The sequence below is a fragment of the Indicator indicator genome, chromosome 5 (assembly GCF_027791375.1).
Source record: "Indicator indicator isolate 239-I01 chromosome 5, UM_Iind_1.1, whole genome shotgun sequence".
NCBI lineage: Eukaryota > Metazoa > Chordata > Aves > Piciformes > Indicatoridae > Indicator > Indicator indicator.
This window is the reverse complement of record NC_072014.1, coordinates 167,985-185,968: the sequence shown is the minus strand read 5'-3', so window position 1 is coordinate 185,968 and position 17,984 is coordinate 167,985. Positions and strand designations below refer to the sequence as shown.

Genomic DNA, 17,984 nt, shown 5'->3' with positions numbered 1-17,984 from the left:
TCTTGCTACCTTGCAATTGTTTAGTCCTTTAAATTAGCTTCAGAAGATTACATTTAAGTTGGTGGGGGCTTTTTCAACTGTGTGACCTTCTCTGCTGGCATAATGCTTAGAGCATGAGTTCTCCATGGGACAGCAATGTTCCCTGGGGGCCAAGAAGGCCAATGGGGCCCTGGGGGGCATTCAGAGGAGTGTCCAGCAGAGCCAGGGAGGTTCTCCTCCCCCTCTACTCTGCCCTGGTGAGGGCACACCTGGAATATTGCATCCAGGTCTGGGCTCCCCAGTTCAGGAGAGACAGGGATCTGCTGGAGAGAGTCCAAGGGAGGGCTGCAAGGATGCTGAAGGGCCTGGAGCACTGCCTGGGGAGGAGAGGCTGAGAGCCCTGGGGGTGTTTAGTATGGAGAGGAGAAGACTGAGAGGGGATCTGATCAATGTCTATCAATAGCTGAGGGCTGGGGGTCAGGAGGAAGGAAGGGACAGGGACAGGCTCTGCTCAGTTGTACCCTGGGATAGGCCAAGGGGCAATGGATGGAAACTGCAGCACAGGAGGTTTCAGCTCAACATGAGGAGGAACTTCTTCACTGTGAGGGTGACAGAGCACTGGAAGAGGCTCCCCAGAGAGGTTGTGGAGTCTCCTTCTCTGGAGCCTTTGCAGCCCTATCTGGATGTGTTCCTGTGTGACCTGTGCTGGATTCTCTGGTCCTGCTCTGGCAGGGGGTTGGACTTGAAGCTCTCCAGAGGTCCCTTCCAACCCCTAACCTCCTCTGATCCTGTGATCTGGCTCCCTGGGAATTTGTACAACCACCAGTATTGATGCAGAAGACAGGGAAAAGCATAGAAGCACTCTTGTGCAGATAAGATTATTCTGCTTTGAAGATGCAGATTAAGCTTAATCTTCTTTGAAGATGCTCCTGCTCCAAGTAATTATGAGTTGCTAGCATAGAGGGAAAAAAATGCTAAGTGAAGAGCTGGAGAAGGGAATGACTCAATAATTGAGATGCTTGAATAAATAATGAATAAAAACAAACAACTTTTGAGTTGTACCTGGCAGATTTGTTGTCCCTCCTGATGTTTTTCTTTTTTTTTTTTTCATGGCCTCTGTCTCTGAACTTGGGAGTTTCTAATTAGGAAAACACAATAAAAGCCAAGCCTCCTGCTTCTCTTCATGTTTCCCTTAGCCTGGATTAGCTTTTCATCTGTGAAATAAAGTAGATGCAGTGGGTGTGAATCTCAGGTTTCACTTCAGACCTAGTTCAGTGAAATGTTTTAATTATTGCTAGGAATGATGCTGAGAAAACAGCACTATTGATGAAATAGTATTGAGTGGCTTGAAGTTTGGCACAGTTCACAAAATAAAGAGCTTGGAATATTTATCCAAGGCTGAAGCTTCAGGATCTCTTCAAAGAAGTCATTGGTCTCCTTTGTAGTCTCTTTCAGATGCTCTGATTTCACTCCAGATGGTCTATCCTCGACGAAATCTCTCAGCTGACCAGTGGAGAAATGCACAACTCCTGAGCCTCATCAGTGCCCCCAGTACCATGCTGAATCCTGCACAGTCTGACACAGTATGGCCTTTTTGTTTGGCTTCTGTGATAAAAGTGAACCAGGATGTTCTGTGAGACCTTCTGGGCATGTTTGGGTTGTTTTTTTTTTTTTTATGTAGAGGTGTAAATAGGCCTCTTGGGAGAACTGAACACTGCAGTGTGGGGGGAGAAGTTTTCTCACATTGATGAGAGGTTCTGTTGCGGTAGGCTCATGGCTGCATTTGCAGTGTTTGCTAATCAAAAGATGAAGGGAAGCAACATTAATTTCTGCAGTGTTTGAAGGAAGGCTTCCTGTGTGCTGCCCCAGATGTCTGTGGGCCAACAAACTGGAAATCAGAAGTGATACTTCCTTTAAAACTCCTGCTGTTTGCATTTGCTGCCTCAGTTTGATGTGGGTGGTCATCTCACTGAGAACATGCCAGCTCCCAGGTTGTCCTTAGTATGCATCAAAAGCCTTTTGTTCTTCAATATCCTTAAATACAGCCTGGGTTGAAATCAAACATAGAAGGTGTCGGGGAGGGCGTGGAGGCTCCATGATACTGTTCAGACCCTGGGAACAGTGCCCTGCTAGCAAGCAGCAGCAGTCTTCCATGATTCATCAGCATTTCAGGCTTTATTTATTGGGGTTTTTTTAATCTAAAAAGTCCTTCTGAAATGTCTTTTGTATCAAATCAGTTGGCTGCAGTTTCCTGTTTTATCAACAGATGCCGTGTGAATACCTCTCTCTGGACGCCATGGAAAAATGGATCATTTGTGAGTAAAAAACCTTCCTGAAACCACCCTCCTGGCTCTATGAAAAATTTAAGGTTTGAAAGGCTGCTTGCTTTTCTCTGCTGGACAAAAGCTGCAGCATTCAGATGAGGTGTGCATCATGCTTTTGCGTGCACTGAAGAGAGAATCACAGAATCAGCCAGGATGGAGGAGACCTCCAAGATCATCCAGTCCAACCTCTCACCCAACCCCATCCAATCAACTCACCCATGGCACTGAGTGCCTCATCCAGGCTGCTTTGAAACACTTCCAGGGATGGTGACTCCATCACCTCTCTGGGCAGCACATCCCAATGGCCAAGCTCTCTGTCTGGGAAGAATTTCTTCCTCCCCTCCAGCCCAAACCTCCCCTGGTGCAGCTTGAGACTGTGTCCTCTCCTTCTGTCCCTGCTTGCCTGGGAGAAGAGACCAACCCCCACCTGGCTACAACCTCCCTTCAGGCAGTTGTAGAGAGCAAGAAGGTCTCCCCTGAGCCTCCTCTTCTCCAAGCTGAACACCCCCAGCTCCCTCAGCCTCTCCTCACAGGGCTGTGCTCCAGACCCCTCCCCAACCTTGCTGCCCTTCTCTGGACACCTTCCAGCATCTCAACATCTTTCTTAAAATGAGGAGCCCAGGACTGGACACAGCATATGGTGCTGGAATGGAGTTTGTGGAATGAGGTTTGTCAGCAACACATTCCAAGCTTTGACTAAAAGTAATTCTAATGACAATAGCTGAGCAGTATGGGCATTAAAGAATTAATGTGACAAAAAAAGATTACAAAAACACCTCCACTGGGTCAATGGGGCTGATGCCAATGGGCTGAGATTCAACAAGGCCAAGGGCAGGGTTCTACACTTTGGCCATAACAACCCCATGCAGGCTACAGACTGGGGGTGAGTGGCTGGAGAGCAGCCTGGCAGAGAGGGACCTGGGGGTGCTGAGGGACAGCAGCTGAAGAGGAGCCAGCAGTGTGCCCAAGGGGCATGGAAGGCCAATGGCATCCTGTCCTGGATCAGGAGCAGTGTGGGCAGCAGGAGCAGGGATGGAATTCTGCCCTGTGCTGGGCACTGGTGAGGCCTCCCCTCCAGCACTGTGTGCAGCTCTGTGCCCCTCACTTCAGGAAGAATATTGAGGTGCTGGAGGAGGTCCAGAGGAGAGCAACCAGACTGGGGAGGGGCCTGGAGGGGAAGGCTGATGAGGAGAGGCTGAGGGAGCTGAGGCAGTTCAGCCTGGAGAAGAGGAGACTTAGAGGGGACCTTAGCACTCTCTACAGTTACCTGAAAGGAAGTTGTAGTCAGGTGAGGGTCAGGCTCTGCTCCCAGGCAGCTTGTGACAAGAGGAAAGGGCATGGTGTGAAGCTGTGCCAGGGGAGGGTTAGGTTGGATGTTAGGAAGCAATTCCTCACAGCAAGGCTGATCAGGCACTGGGATGGACTGCCCAGGGAGGTGGTGGAGTCACCACCCCTGGAGGTCTGTAAGAAAAGCTTGGATGTGGCACTTGTTGGCATGGTTTAGCTGAGGTGGTGGTGTTGGGTCATAGGCTGGACTGGATGATCCCAGAGGTCTTTTCCAGCCTCGGTAATTTCTGTGATTCTGTGAACAGTGTAGGTAATTATATTTTTTTTTTTTTTAGATATAAAACAATGTTATCCCTCAAACAGTCTATTAATGAACTGTCTGAACTCTTTAGGAGAAAATGCTTCATAATCTCACTCTTCTCTTGCTGTCTTTTGTGCCCCTGGTTCGTGACACACACCAACCTGAACTTTTGAAGTTGGATTTATTTTGTGCCATGGAATCCTAAACAGCGATGCTACAGCTTTGAACCTTTGGAAGCTTGCACTTCAGAGCAGCTCCTGCTTGGCTCTGTTTCGAGATGAAGTATTCCACATTCACAAAGCTGCAGAAGACTTGTTTGTAAACATACGAGGGTAAGCTTTGATCTCTCTTTCTCTCCTTACAGAACCTTAGCTAAAATGTACCGTTTCTTGTAGAACTCTTCTCCTTCTCCTTCTCCTTCTCCTTCTCCTTCTCCTTCTCCTTCTCCTTCTCCTTCTCCTTCTCCTTCTCCTTCTCCTTCTCCTTCTCCTTCTCCTTCTCCTTCTCCTTCTCCTTCTCCTTCTCCTTCTTCTCCTTCTCCTTCTCCTTCTCCTTCTCCTTCTCCTTCTCCTTCTCCTTCTCCTTCTCCTTCTCCTTCTCCTTCTCCTTCTCCTTCTCCTTCTCCTTCTCCTTCTCCTTCTCCTTCTCCTTCTCCTTCTCCTTCTCCTTCTCCTTCTCCTTCTCCTTCTCCTTCTCCTTCTCCTTCTCCTTCTCCTTCTCCTTCTCCTTCTCCTTCTCCTTCTCCTTCTCCTTCTCCTTCTCCTTCTCCTTCTCCTTCTCCTTCTCCTTCTCCTTCTCCTTCTCCTTCTCCTTCTCCTTCTCCTTCTCCTTCTCCTTCTCCTTCTCCTTCTCCTTCTCCTCCTCCTTCTCCTCCTTCTCCTCCTCCTTCTCCTTCTCCTCCTCCTTCTCCTCCTCCTTCTCCTCCTCCTGCTCCTTCTTCACTAGATTCTGCTTCAGGATAGTCAGTGCACAAACATCTTTCCTTAGTGTCTTGACTGAGATTGACAGGACAGAGAATCTGCTCAGCAGGTTTGCTGATGATCCCAAACTGGGAGGTTTGGCTCAGACCCCTGAAGGCTGTGAGGCCATTCAGAGACTTGGACAGACTGAGAGCTGGGCAGAGAGGAACCTAATGAGGGTCAAGAAGGAGAAGTGCAGAGTCCTGCAGCTGGGAAGGAAGAAGAAACTGCAGCAGGACAGGTTGGGAGGGGATCTGCTGGAGAGCAGCCCCAAGGAGAAGGAGCTGGGAGTGCTGGGGGACAACAAGTTCTGCATGGGACAGCAATGTGCCCTGGGAGCCAAGAAGGCCAATGGGGTCCTGGGGGGCATTCAGAGGAGTGTGTCCAGCAGAGCCAGGGAGGTTCTCCTCCCCCTCTCCTCTGCCCTGCTGAGACCTCCCCTGGAATATTGCATCCAGTTCTGGGCTCCCCAGTTCAGGAGGGACAGGGATCTGCTGGAGAGAGTCCAAGGGAGGGCTGCAAGGATGCTGAAGGGCCTGGAGCAGTGCCTGGGGAGGAGAGGCTGAGAGCCCTGGGGGTGTTTAGTGTGGAGAGGAGAAGACTGAGAGGGATCTGATCAATGTCTATCAATAGCTGAGGGCTGGGGGTCAGGAAGAAGGAAAAGAAAAGGAACAGGCTCTGCTTATTTGTGCCCTGTGATAGGGCAAGAGCAGTGCGTGTAAACTCCAGCACAGGGAGTTCCAGCTCAACATAAGGAGGAGTGAAGAACTGTGAGGGTGACAGAGCACTGGAACAGGCTGCCCAGAGAGGTTGTGGAGTCTCCTTGTCTGGAGCCTTTGCAGCCCTGTCTGGATGTGTTCCTGTGTGACCTGTGCTGGATTCTCTGGTCCTGCTCTGGCAAGGGGGGTGGGCTTGAAGATCTCCAGTGGTCCCTTCCAACCCTCTGCTCCTGTGACTGTTTCTGTAATGTAAAACTTTCTGGAGCCTGGTTTCATAACGATTTTGTGTTATTTATTTTAATCTCCCTTCTGAAAAGGTTTGGTGAATCCGTCTCTGCAATGACAAAAGTTAAAATTAATGATCAGTTTTTAATCTAGTGAATAGAAATGATGTCATGAATGTAGAGTTTGCTTGGAAAATTGTATCTGTCTGCCACTGGTTCTGCAATGTGTCATCTGAAAACTCAGAAGCAGAGTGAGGATTGAATACCAGCAGTATTTCCATACAGTGTGTTTTTTGGTTTGAGTCACCAGTTTTGGCATTGAGCACTAATTATTTCTTCCCAGAGAGGGTTCTCAGCCTTTGGAATGGTCTGCCCAGGGCAGTGCTGGAGTCAGCATCCCTGGAGGTGTTCAAGCAGCCTTGGAGCTGTGCTTAGGGACATGGTTTGGTGTTGACCCTGCAGTGCTGGGTGGAAGGATGGACTGGATGAGCTTGGAGCTCTCTTCCAACTGGATGGTTTCTGTGATTCTCTAATTGGAGAACTAATCTGTAAGCTTTTTGCTGTATCCTGCATCTCCTCTCAAGTCCTGCTCAGATAGTTACTGGGTTGTTTTTTTTTTTCCCTTGCAGCTACAACAAGCGCATTAATGACATCAGAGAGTGCAAAGAAGCTGCTGTCTCCCATGCGTGAGTGGCTCACAAAGCTTTCCTGACACAGTTCAGTCTTGGTTTCCTGACAGGATTTGTGGAATGCTGATCTTAGTTCTGTGTTTTCAGATGAGGCTATGTGCTCATTGTTCTTTTCAATCTGGATGTGCTTAATGCCATGAGGAGACCTTCTTGTGGCCTTCCCAGTGTCTGAAGGGAGCTACAAGAAAGCTGGGGAGGGACTTTTGAGGGTGTCAGGGAGTGATAGGACTGGGGGAATTGGAGCAAAACTAGAAATGGAGAGATTCAGATTGGATGTTAAGAAGAAATTCTTCCCCATGAGGGTGGTGAGAGACTGGAAGAGGTTGCCCAGGGGGGTGGTTGAAGCCTCATGCCTGGAGGTTTTTGCAGCCAGGCTGGATGTGGCTGTGAGCAACCTGCTGGAGTGTGAGGTGTCCCTGCCCATGGCAGGGGGGCTGGAACTGGCTGAGCCTTGAGGTCCCTTCCAACCCTGACAGTTCTGTGATCACTTTAACTTGCCAAGTGTTAGAATCTTTTCCAGATTATCAGGATGGAAGCACCCACTTAATTCTCCAGGGTTTTGGGGTTTTTTTTGTCTTAATTACTTAACAGGAATGCAAATCAAATAGAAATATTTTACTGGAATCAAAGGCAGGGACATAGAACTCTGGGTTTAAATGGAACAATACTTAAGGAACATACAGAGTTGGTGATGGGGATGCCCCTTTTACTTAAACCCCACATCCTTTGAAATGTTGAGCTCTTGAAGTTGCTGTGATGTGAGCTTGGGCTTAAATGTTAGGGGAAATGCAGCATTTGGTGGTTTGCAGAGTGGGTGATGCCTTGCTCTGTCCTTTTGCTGCAGAGGTTCCATGCACAGAGAGAGACGCAAGTTTCTACGCTCTGCACTCAAAGAACTGGCCACTGTCCTGTCTGATCAACCAGGCCTGCTGGGTCCCAAGGTAATTGTGGGCCTCCTCTTCTGCATTTGTGGAGTCTTGGAAGTGTGGTTTGTCAGTCATCATAGGACAGTTCCAGAGGAGCATGAGGGGGAAAAGTGCACACCTCGCTCCCAGAGGGATTTGAAGGCTTTTTGATTTGAGAGACTTGTTGCCTCCTAATGTGAACAAAAAAGGGGGAGGTTTAGATTGGGTATTCTTCACTGTAAAGGGTTCTCAGACACTGGAACAGGCTGCCCAGGGAGGTGGTGAAATCATGAGAAGCATAGCCAGCAGGTTGAGGGAAGGGATTCTCTTCCTGTACTCCACTCTGCTGAGACCACACCTGGAGCTCTGGGTCCAGTTCTGGAGCCTCTGTTCCAGGAAGGATCTGGAGGTGCTGGAAGGTGTCCAGAGAAGGGCCATGAGGATGAGCAGAGGGCTGGAGCTGCTCTGCTCTGGAGACAGCCTGAGAGAGTTGGGGTTGTGCAGTCTGGAGAAGAGAAGGCTCTGAGGAGACCTTCTTGTGGCCTTCCAGGATCTGAAGGGGGCTCCAAGAAAGCTGGGGAGGGACTTTTGAGGGTGTCAGGGAGTGATAGGATTGGGGGGAGTGGAGCAAAACTAGAAATGGGGAGACTGAGATTGGATGTTAGGAAGAAGTTGTTCCCCATGAGGGTGGTGAGAGACTGGCAGAGGTTGCCCAGGGAGGTGGTGGAAGCCTCCTGCCTGGAGGATTTTGCAGCCAGGCTGGATGTGGCTGTGAGCAACCTGCTGTAGTGTGAGGTGTCCCTGCCCATGGCAGGGGGTTGGAACTGGCTGAGCCTTGAGGTCCCTTCCAACCCTGACAACTCTGTGATTCTATGCCTCGAGGAGTTTAAAAGACTCAGAGATGCTAAGAGACATGGTACAGCACCAGACTTGGCAGGGTAAGATAGTGGCTGACCTTGATGATCTGAAAGGTTCTTTTCCAGCCCTGGAGCAGGCTGCCCAGAGAGGTTGTGGAGTCTCCTTCTGTGGAGCCTTTCCAACCCCAGTTGGATGCATTCCTGTGCAGACTCCCCTGCGTGGCCCTGCTCTGGCAGCAGGGGTTGGACTGGATGATTTCTGGAGGTCCCTGTGCTGTGATACTGTAATTCTATGTTTCCTTATCTATAAGCTGGTGAACAACTCTTCTTTTGTTTTCTTTCAGGCTCTTTTTGTTTTCATGGCATTATCCTTTGCTCGTGATGAAATCATTTGGCTCCTTCGTCACGCGGATAACATGCCGAAGAAGAGCGCAGATGATTTCATAGACAAGTATGTTCCTTTCTGCAGTTGGGTGCCTTAGATACTTCAGAGAATTCCCCAGGAAAAATCCCTTGGAAGGAAAAGCAACCTCAGAAAAGGCTGTGGCTGTGAATGGGAAAGTTGGGAGTGTTGGAAGGTCTTTACCTGGGGGGACGTTAACCTTCCCGTCAGAACGGAAAACTATGGAAGTACTGCCTTAGCAACTGGAACCTATCAGTGAAGATTCCGTGATCAGAATGTATTCTGTAGAAGTTTTATGCAGTTCTTTTGCCTTGATTGTGCAAAAAGAAAGCTTTTTCCCTTGCTTCAGTGTTAGTGGGGGGAAGGAAACCTGCAAACTGCTCGATTCGTTCATTTCTTGTAGCAAAAAAAGTTCCTTTAAATCATGTAAGCTGTATTTGTGTGATACACCCTTAATGTCACCAGAAAGAGCAGGTAAAAGGGAGAAATGGGATTATGAATAAGGCCACTGGTGCTCTTGGACTTGTTCTCAGGGTTATTGAACACAAGAGGTCTCCTGTGTTGTGGCAGAAAAAGTCTTTTAAATCATTTAAGCTTTATTTATGTGATACTTCCCTTAGTATCATCTGAAAGAGCAGGTAAAAAGGAGAAATGGGATTATGAATAAGGCCACTACTGGTCCTGGAGTTTTTTTCAGGGTTATGCAGAAGAAGTCTTTTAAATGATTTAAGCTTTATTTATGTGGTGCACCGTTAGTTTCATCAGGCAGAGTGGGCATCCAGGCCTGGATCAGCAATAGTGTGGCCAGCAGGAGCAGGGAAGTCATCCTGCCCTGTGCTCAGCACTGGTTAGGGCACACCTTGAGTGCTGTGTCCAGTTCTGGGGCCCTCAGTTTAATAAAGATGTTGAGATGCTGGAAGGTGTCCAGAGAAGGGCAGCAAGGCTGGGGAGGGGTCTGGAGCACAGCCCTGTGAGGAGAGGCTGAGGGAGCTGGGGGTGTTCAGCCTGGAGAAGAGGAGGCTCAGGGGAGACCTTCTTGCTCTCTACACCTCCTTGAAGGGAGGCTGTAGCCAGGTGGGGGTTGGTCTCTTCTCCCAGGCAAACAGTGCCAGAAGGAGAGGACACAGTCTCCATCTGCACCAGGGGAGGTTTGGGCTGGAGGTGAGGAAGAAATTCTTCCCAGACAGAGAGCTTGGCCATTGGGATGTGCTGCCCAGGGAGGTGGTGGAGTCACCATCCCTGGAGGTGTTTCAAAGCAGCCTGGATGAGGCACTCAGTGCCATGGGTGAGTTGATTGGATGGTGCTGGGTGAGAGGTTGGACTTGATGATCTCTGAGGTCTTTTCCAACCTGGTTAATCCTGTGATGATTCTTGCCTAGGCACATAGCTGAGCTGATCTTCTACATGGAGGAGCTGAGAGCCCACGTGCGGAAGTACGGCCCTGTGATGCAGAGATACTACGTCCAGTACCTCTCTGGCTTTGATGCAGTGGTCCTGAATGAGCTTGTTCAGGTATGGCAAGAGGGTGGGTGGCTTTGGGTCCTCAAATGCAAGCTTGAGAAGAGGCTTTTTATCCCAAAGGACTTTATGAAGTTGTTCTCTGAAGGACAGAATCCAACTTTAAGGACTGGATAGTTCAAAGCAGGTCCGAATATGTGTTGGTGTTCTTAGGTCAGTGGAATCCTGGGGGACATTAAGAGGAGTGTGTCCAGCAGATCCAGGGAAGTTCTCCTTCCCCTCTACTCTGCCCTAGTGAGACCTCACCTGGAATATTGCATCCAGGTCTGGGCTCCCCAGTTCAGGAGGGACAGGGATCTGCTGGAGAGAGACCAAGGGAGGGCTCAAAGGATGCTGAAGGGCCTGGAGCAGTGCCTGGGGAGGAGAGGCTGAGAGCCCTGGGGCTGTTTAGTGTGGAGAGGAGAAGAGAGGGGATTTAATAAATGTTTCTAAATATCTGAGGGCTGGGTGTCAAGATCAGCGGGACAGGCTCTGCTCAGTTGCACCCTGGGATAGGACAAGGGGCAATGGATGGAAACTGCAGCACAGGAGGTTCCACCTCAACATGAGGAGGAACTTCTTCCCTGTGAGGGTCCCAGAGCACTGGAGCAGGCTCCCCAGAGAGGTTGTGGAGTCTCCTTCTCTGGAGCCTTTCCAGCCCTGTCTGGATGTGTTCCTGTGTGACCTGTGCTGGATTCTCTGGTCCTGCTGTGGCAGGGGGTTGGACTGGAAGCTCTCCAGAGGTCCCTTCCCACCCCTAACATCCTCTGATCCTGTGATCTTGGTTGATGGTTTTTGAGCAGTGTGAACAGGCCAAATTCTCACTTACTGTTCAATCCTGAGATTTAGAGTTGTTCTTTCCCTTGCTTTATGAAGACCTACATGTTATTAAGCTATGTTATAGAGACAACAGAACAGTTCCTGCCAGTGAAGTACTGCTGTCAGAAACATGTTTTAATTTAGCCTGAGAGGGAAGCAAGAGACTGTGAAGTGCTTTGGTTTGATTCCCAGGTGACCACCAGATGGAGCTCACATTTTGTGAGTAGGTCAACTCGAGTTTGTACCTTGAGGGTTTTTTTTGTCATGTTACAAAATTCATTTCCCACTTCAGGCATCATTTACCAGAAGGTGGGACTTACAGACTCCTTATTTAAATGAACTGTTTAAACAGGTTAAATACTCTTAGTGTAATTAAATCCTTGGATTTACTTTCAATACTGAAATAACTACACTTGGGGCTTTTTAAAACCATAACCCTATATATACAACAGATTTTTTTTTTCCTTTTTTCTCTTTTTTCCTTTAAGATTGACAGAATTAAATATTTTGTACATTTGTCATTGATTCCTGGAAAAATTATTTCCTGTATTAAGTGAATGGCTTCTGATTGCTGTACTGGTAGCACAAGAGAGTTTCATTTGTTTCAGAAGCCCCTTTGCCATACCTGTAACATAAAACACCTCTGCATACATGCTCCAAAGAGAACCATTTTCAGTGTGTTTTCTAGAGTTAGTTTTGGCCAGAAGGAAAGTTATTAGTGAGGCTGGAACTACTCCTTCCCCAGGGAAGTGGTGGAGTCACCATAGAATCATAGAATTGTCAGGGAAGGGACTTCAAGGATCATCCAGTTCCAACCCCCTGACATGGGCAGGGACACTTCACACTAGAGCAGACTGCCCACAGACACATCCAGCCTGGCCATAGAAACTTCCAGGCATGGGGCTTCTACTACCTTCCCTCTCTGACAGGGGGTTGGACTCAAAGATCTCTGGAGGTGCCTTCCAACCCCTAACATCCTGTGAACTGCTGCATGGAAAACTTGATAGCCCAACTCTTTTTGATGGTATCAATCCCTGAAGTCAACATTGGCTTTGTTGGAAGCAAAGGGATGGTGATGTGGTCTCTGTTCTATCCTGCCATGGCCAGTATTTCTTTGCAGACAGAGCAGGTGCCTGCAGAGGTCAGGAAAATGTTTGTGCCTGATGTCTAACAGGAAAGTGTTTGGTGTATAGCCTGAAAATGCGTGGGCACAAATCCTCACAGATCTTTTTTTTTTTTTCCCCTGGATTTAGCAGATGCTGGTTTGGAAGGAAACTTTTCTTAGGTATTTGTCACCAGCCAGTAAATAAGAAGGGAAAGCAGTGAAGTAATGTCTTTTGAATTACTGCCTTCATCAAGTTACCTCATGGGAAGTGTGTACATTGTAGAGTGCAGCTGATGAATTGGGCATGGCTGATGAATTGTGACATGGTTTCATAAACCAGCTGTGAAACAATATAATAATAATAATATTGTTAATAATACTAATGATAGCAACCACATCTATTTTAGAATCTTTCAGTGTGCCCAGAAGATGAATCAATCATCATGTCCTCTTTTGTGAACACAATGACTTCACTAAGTGTGAAACAAGGTAAGCTGAAATTAAATGGGGGAAAAGGGTAAACAGAGAATGGCAGATTCCTCTGGAATGCTGCACCACCTTTTGGGTTGTGTTGTGCAATCAGGGGAAGCAGGTATTGAATTGGTTTCCTTGTTCTGTTTCTTTTTTGTGTGTCCCAGGGGCTTTCAGGGCAGCTCTATACAGATAGAGCTTTTGAAAGGTGCTATTGGGAAGTAACCTTAACTTTTAATGTTGAAAGTGTATTCTCCATGTTGTCACCTAGGTGTTTGAATTTTCCTACCTTTTAATGTAGAAAGCATATTCCACATGTTTGCACCTAGGTATTTTAATTCCTACCCTTTAATGTAGAAAGCATATTCCACATGTTGTGCAGGTATTTCAATTCCTACCTGTTAATGTAGAAAGCATCTTCCCCATGTTGTGAACTAGGTGTTTTAATTCCTGCCTGTTAATGTAGAAAGTATATTCCACATCTTCTCATCTATGTATTTTAATTCCTGCCTTTTAATGTCAAAAGCATATTCCACATGTTGTCATCCAGGTGTTTTAATTCCTACCTTTTAATAAAAAGCATATTCCACATGTTTCCTCCTATGTGTTTTAATTCCTACCTTTTCATGCAGAAAGCCTCTTCCACATGTTTTCACCTGGGTCTTTCAATTTCTACCTGTTAATGTAGAAAGCATATTCCAGGTGTTTTCATCTAGGTGTTTCAATTCCTTCATTTTAATGTAGAAAGCATTTTCCACATGTTCTCATCTATGTATTTTAATCCCTACCTTTTAATGTAGAAAGCATTTTCCACATGTTCTCATCTATGTATTTTAATCCCTACCTTTTAATGTAGAAAGCATTTTCCACATGTTCTCATCTATGTATTTCAATCCCTACCTTTTAATGTAGAAAGCATTTTCCAGGTGTTTTCACCTGGGTATTTTAATTCCTGTCAGTGTGGTTCTGCTGGTTTTGGTATCCTGAAGTTAAAAGCATGAGCTCTTCAGTATCCAAGTAATCCTTGAGTCCTTTTTTTTTTGGGGGGGGGGAGGGGTTAGAAGGTGTGACATAATAGATCTGAATTTGTAGTTCTTTTGCTAAAGGGTTTCTGTTCTGATTTGTTGTTTGTTTGTTTATTTGTTTTCCCTGATGCAGTTGAAGATGGAGAAGTATTTGACTTCAGAGGAATGAGATTAGATTGGTTTAGATTGCAGGTAATACTTTATGGCTGATACTTCACTAACTTAAAACCAAACTGTGTAATAAATTGCTGCTTTTCTAGATTGCTCTCAAGCTGCAAATCGCTCTGACAGGACATCTAAGAAGAACTTAATTCCCTTAAAATCAAACACAGCCTGAAGCAGATTGTTTGCTGCATTCTAATGGTGCTTTGTCTGACTTGCCTACTTCTTGCAAATCATTCTTTGAGGTGTTCACAACAGTTCAGAAATAGATTGTGTTAGGCTGAGCAGCTTACTGGCAGCTGTGCTGTGCAGAGTGTGATGAAGCCTCCTCAGCCAAGGGAAGGTGAAGAATGTTCAGGGAGAAACTTATGGTTCAGGGAGATCAGTAATGAGCCCTAGTGGCCAAGAAAGCCAAATGGCATCCTAGGATGTATTAGAAGGGCTGTGGTTAGTAGGTAGAGAGTAGGCTGAGAGTTGGGCAGGGAGAAGTTGAGTGAAATACAACAAGGCCAGGGGGAGAGTCTTGCACCTGGGAAAGAATGTGGAGCAGGAGAGGTTGGGGACTGAGCTGTGGGAGAGCAGGGAAGGGGAAAAGGACCTGGGGGTCCTGGTGGATGGGAGGTTGCCCATGAGCCAGCAGTGTGCTCTGGTGGCCAAGAAGGCCAAAGGCATCCTGGGGTAGATTAGAAGGACTGTGGTGAGTAGGTCGAGAGAGGTTCTCCTCCCCCCTCTCCTGTCCTGCTGAGGCCACATCTGGAATAATGTGTCCAGTTCTGGGCCCCTCGGTTCAGGAAGGATCTCAGGGAACTGCTTGAGAGAGTCCAGCACAGAGCCATGAAGATGCTGAAGGCAGTGGAACATCTCCCTGCTGAGGAGAAGCTGAGAGCACTGGGGCTATTTAGCTTGGAGAAGAGACTGAGGTGGCCTCATTCATGTTGATCAAGATGTCCAGGGCAGTGTGAGGAGGATGGAGCCAGGCTCTGCTCAGAGATCCCCAGTGATGGGACAAGGGACAGTGGGTGCAAGCTGGAGCATAGAAGGTTCCATGTGAACATAAGGAAAAATCACTGTGAGGGTGACAAAACACTGGAACAGGCTGCCCAGAAGGGTTGCGGAGTCTTCTTTTCTGGAGACATTCAAAACCCACCTGGCTGTGTTCCTGTGTGACCTGCTCTAGGTGCTGCTGCTCTGGCAGGGGGGTTGGACTGGATGAGCTTTGGAGGTCCCTTCCAACCCCTCATCTTCTGTGATTGTGTGATCACTGCCATGCCCATCCAGTCACAGTATCTTCAGTTTCCTTGCTAAAGGAGGAGCACTGTCCAATCAGTTGTCCCTAGATGAGAGAGGCTTGGATCTGTATTTTCAAAACACTCTTTCTCCTGCTTTTCAAAAGCTGACTCTTAACATGGGGGCTGACAAGTGCACCTTTGTGATGTATCAACAGCTTTGTTCTGCAGGGTGAATTGATGTCCTCTTCAAATGCCTTCTGGGGACTCCTTTGAAGGGCAGTTTGCCTTCCTTAAGCTGTAATGGAAAGAGAAAATAGCCTACCCAAGCTCTGTAAAGCAGACATGTGTTCTATGCATAGCATTTACCTTTTGCATTGGGCAGCAGCAATGGAATTTGCAAAACCAGCATCTATAGATACAATAATTTGGTGGGGTTTTTTTTCTTGCTTTTCCAGGCCTACACCAGTGTTTCTAAAGCTTCACTGGGTCTTGCAGACCACAGAGAACTGGGAAAAATGATGAACACAATCATTTTCCACACAAAAATGGTAGATTCTTTGGTGGAGATGTTGGTTGAAACCTCAGACCTTTCTATATTCTGGTATGTTACTAACCATGCTGTGGAAGCTTTTTTGTTATCCCTTGTTTGATTTGCCCTTGCAAGTAAGTAGAGGAAGTGTCTGGGAAAATACAGTGGGGCAGTGGGAGAAGCAATTAGAATTTCTGGGAATCCCATCAGAATTAGTTTGATAAAGGTGACTCAGAAGGATCTATCAGAGGTTCTCCAAGCAGTCATATAATTTATCTGGGATCATTTTCAGCTGTTGCCTTAATGCAAATAAAATACTGAGGGAGTTTAATGGAGAAACCAAACTCCTTTGAAAGCAATGATGCAGTTTGTAGTATTCATTCTAATTACAGATCTGACACTTACCAGCATGTTTGGTTGGTGTGAAGCATCTTTGTTGACAGCAACCTTCTGTTTGTGTTCCATCTCAATGTCTGTTTCTGATCAGTTTTTATAGTCGTGCTTTTGAGAAGATGTTTCAGCAGTGTTTGGAGCTTCCCTCTCAGTCAAGATACTCAATTGCATTCCCACTGCTCTGTACCCACTTCATGAGCTGTACCCACGAACTGTGCCCAGAAGAGGTAATTTCAAAATGTATTTTCTTGGTTGCCTTCATCTCTCATTTAAAACAGAGGGGATTAGAGCTGAAAACTGCAGGAAGGTCTTAGAGCAATGTAAAATGCAAGGGACAAGAGTGGTACAAAGGGAAGCAAACCAAGGAGATGCCTTCTTAGGGGATTCTTCACCCACAGATCTCAGAATCCTTTTCAGAAGTGACAAAGCATGATCTATCTTCACTATAAAGAGAGTTTAAACTGAGGTACAGAGGTTAGTTGACTCTTCTGGGGCTACTCAGGCTTCAATGCTAATAAATCTCATGTGTTTTAAAACTTACTAAGCAACAGGGGTTTGGGGTTTGTTTGTTTGGTTTTTTCCAAATGATTTAGAAACTCCTTGACAGAAAAAGAAAACAGGGAGTTGGGACTTCTGGGGTGCATTAAGAGGAATGTGTCCAGCAGATCCAGGGAGGTTCTCCTGCCCTTCTACTCTGCCCTGGTGAGACCTCACCTGGAATATTGCATCCAGGTCTGGGCTCCCCAGTTCAGAAGGGACAGGGATCTGCTGGAGAGAGTCCAAGGGAGGGCTGCAAGGATGCTGAAGGGACTGGAGCAGTGCCTGGGGAGGAGAGGCTGAGAGCCCTGGGGGTGTTTAGTGTGGAGAGGAGAGGACTGAGAGGGGATCTGATCAATATCTATCAATAGCTGAGGGCTGGGGGTCAAGAGAGAGGAGACAGGCTCTGCTCAGTTGCACCCTGGGATAGGACAAGGGGCAGTGGATATCAGCTCCAGCATAGGAGGTTCAACCTCAACATGAGGAGGAACTTTTTCCCTGTGAGGGTCCCAGAGCCCTGGATCAGGCTGCCCAGGGGGGTTGTGGAGTCTCCCTCTCTGGAGATATTCAGAGCGCACCTGGCTGTGTTCCTGTGTGACCTGCTCTAGGTGCTGCTGCTCTGGCAGGGGAGTTAGACTGGATGATCTCTTGAGGTCCCCTCCAGCCCCTAACATTCTGTGATTGTGAGATGAGTTCCTGTGTGACCTGCTCTAATTGATCCTGCTCTGGCAGGGAGATTGGACTGGATGATCTCTCGAGGTCCCTTCCAGCCCCTGACATTCTTTGAGCCTGTGAAATCTTCCCCTCAGGACGGGAGATGTCTTTGACAACAATTTACAGTAACAGTAAGGAATCAGTAGCCAAAGTCCACTGTGAATTCAGCACATTGTGCCACAGCCAGCAGAGCTTGGAATTGAATATCTGAATTGTGTGGCTTGGTAACTATTATCATTTTGGAAAAATAACCATGGCTGTGCTGTGTACAGTGTGTGGCAGTGTGGCTGCTGGGAAGTAAACACCAGTGGTGAAAGAAGGTTTTTCAGTGAGACAGAGGCTGTGCTTGTGTATATCCAGGGACAAAGGCAGTGAATCCAGAAATTAATGCAGCCAGGCTTCATTATTTACTCTTTTCAGTGGTATGAAGGATACTGCTTTCTCTATAGCTTGAGTTGCAGGCTCTCCTCTCTTAGCTTTTAGGACTGCTGCACATTAATGAAGAGGCAATTCACAGAAATCCTCAATAATGGGTGGATAAACTGGATCCAAATTAAACATGCAAGAAACTGGATCCAAATTAAACATGCAAATCTACTTTTTTTTTTTTCCTTAAGCATTTTGGAAGTGCTTTACCTCCTTTTACAGAAAAGGTTTTGCTAAATGCACAGTAAGCAAAATAGTTCTAATGAGAATAAGCCAGATTAGTAAGTTGGGAGAATGAATGGTTCAGGTTGCTTAAAAGAATAAAGATCAAAAAGCAAAAAAAAAAAAAAAAATCCTGGAGCTGAGACTGTTGAGGATTTAGTAAATGAATGGATGAAGGAACCTGGAAACTCCAGCCTGACCTCAATGC

General features: G+C 47.0%; 1 protein-coding gene across 1 annotated transcript in view; it reads left to right on the top strand.

The window, feature by feature from the left end:
• Positions 1-17,984, top strand: part of NCKAP1 (NCK associated protein 1) — a 113,991-nt gene that overhangs the window by 52,842 nt on the left and 43,165 nt on the right. Inside the window, exons 8-18 of the mRNA XM_054380868.1 lie at positions 1,425-1,562; positions 2,246-2,294; positions 4,067-4,223; positions 6,423-6,479; positions 7,327-7,423; positions 8,589-8,695; positions 10,027-10,159; positions 12,476-12,557; positions 13,698-13,756; positions 15,411-15,556; positions 15,972-16,104. Coding sequence (XP_054236843.1) covers positions 1,425-1,562; positions 2,246-2,294; positions 4,067-4,223; positions 6,423-6,479; positions 7,327-7,423; positions 8,589-8,695; positions 10,027-10,159; positions 12,476-12,557; positions 13,698-13,756; positions 15,411-15,556; positions 15,972-16,104 — 1,158 coding nt within the window. The remainder of the gene's footprint in view (positions 1-1,424; positions 1,563-2,245; positions 2,295-4,066; positions 4,224-6,422; positions 6,480-7,326; positions 7,424-8,588; positions 8,696-10,026; positions 10,160-12,475; positions 12,558-13,697; positions 13,757-15,410; positions 15,557-15,971; positions 16,105-17,984) is intronic.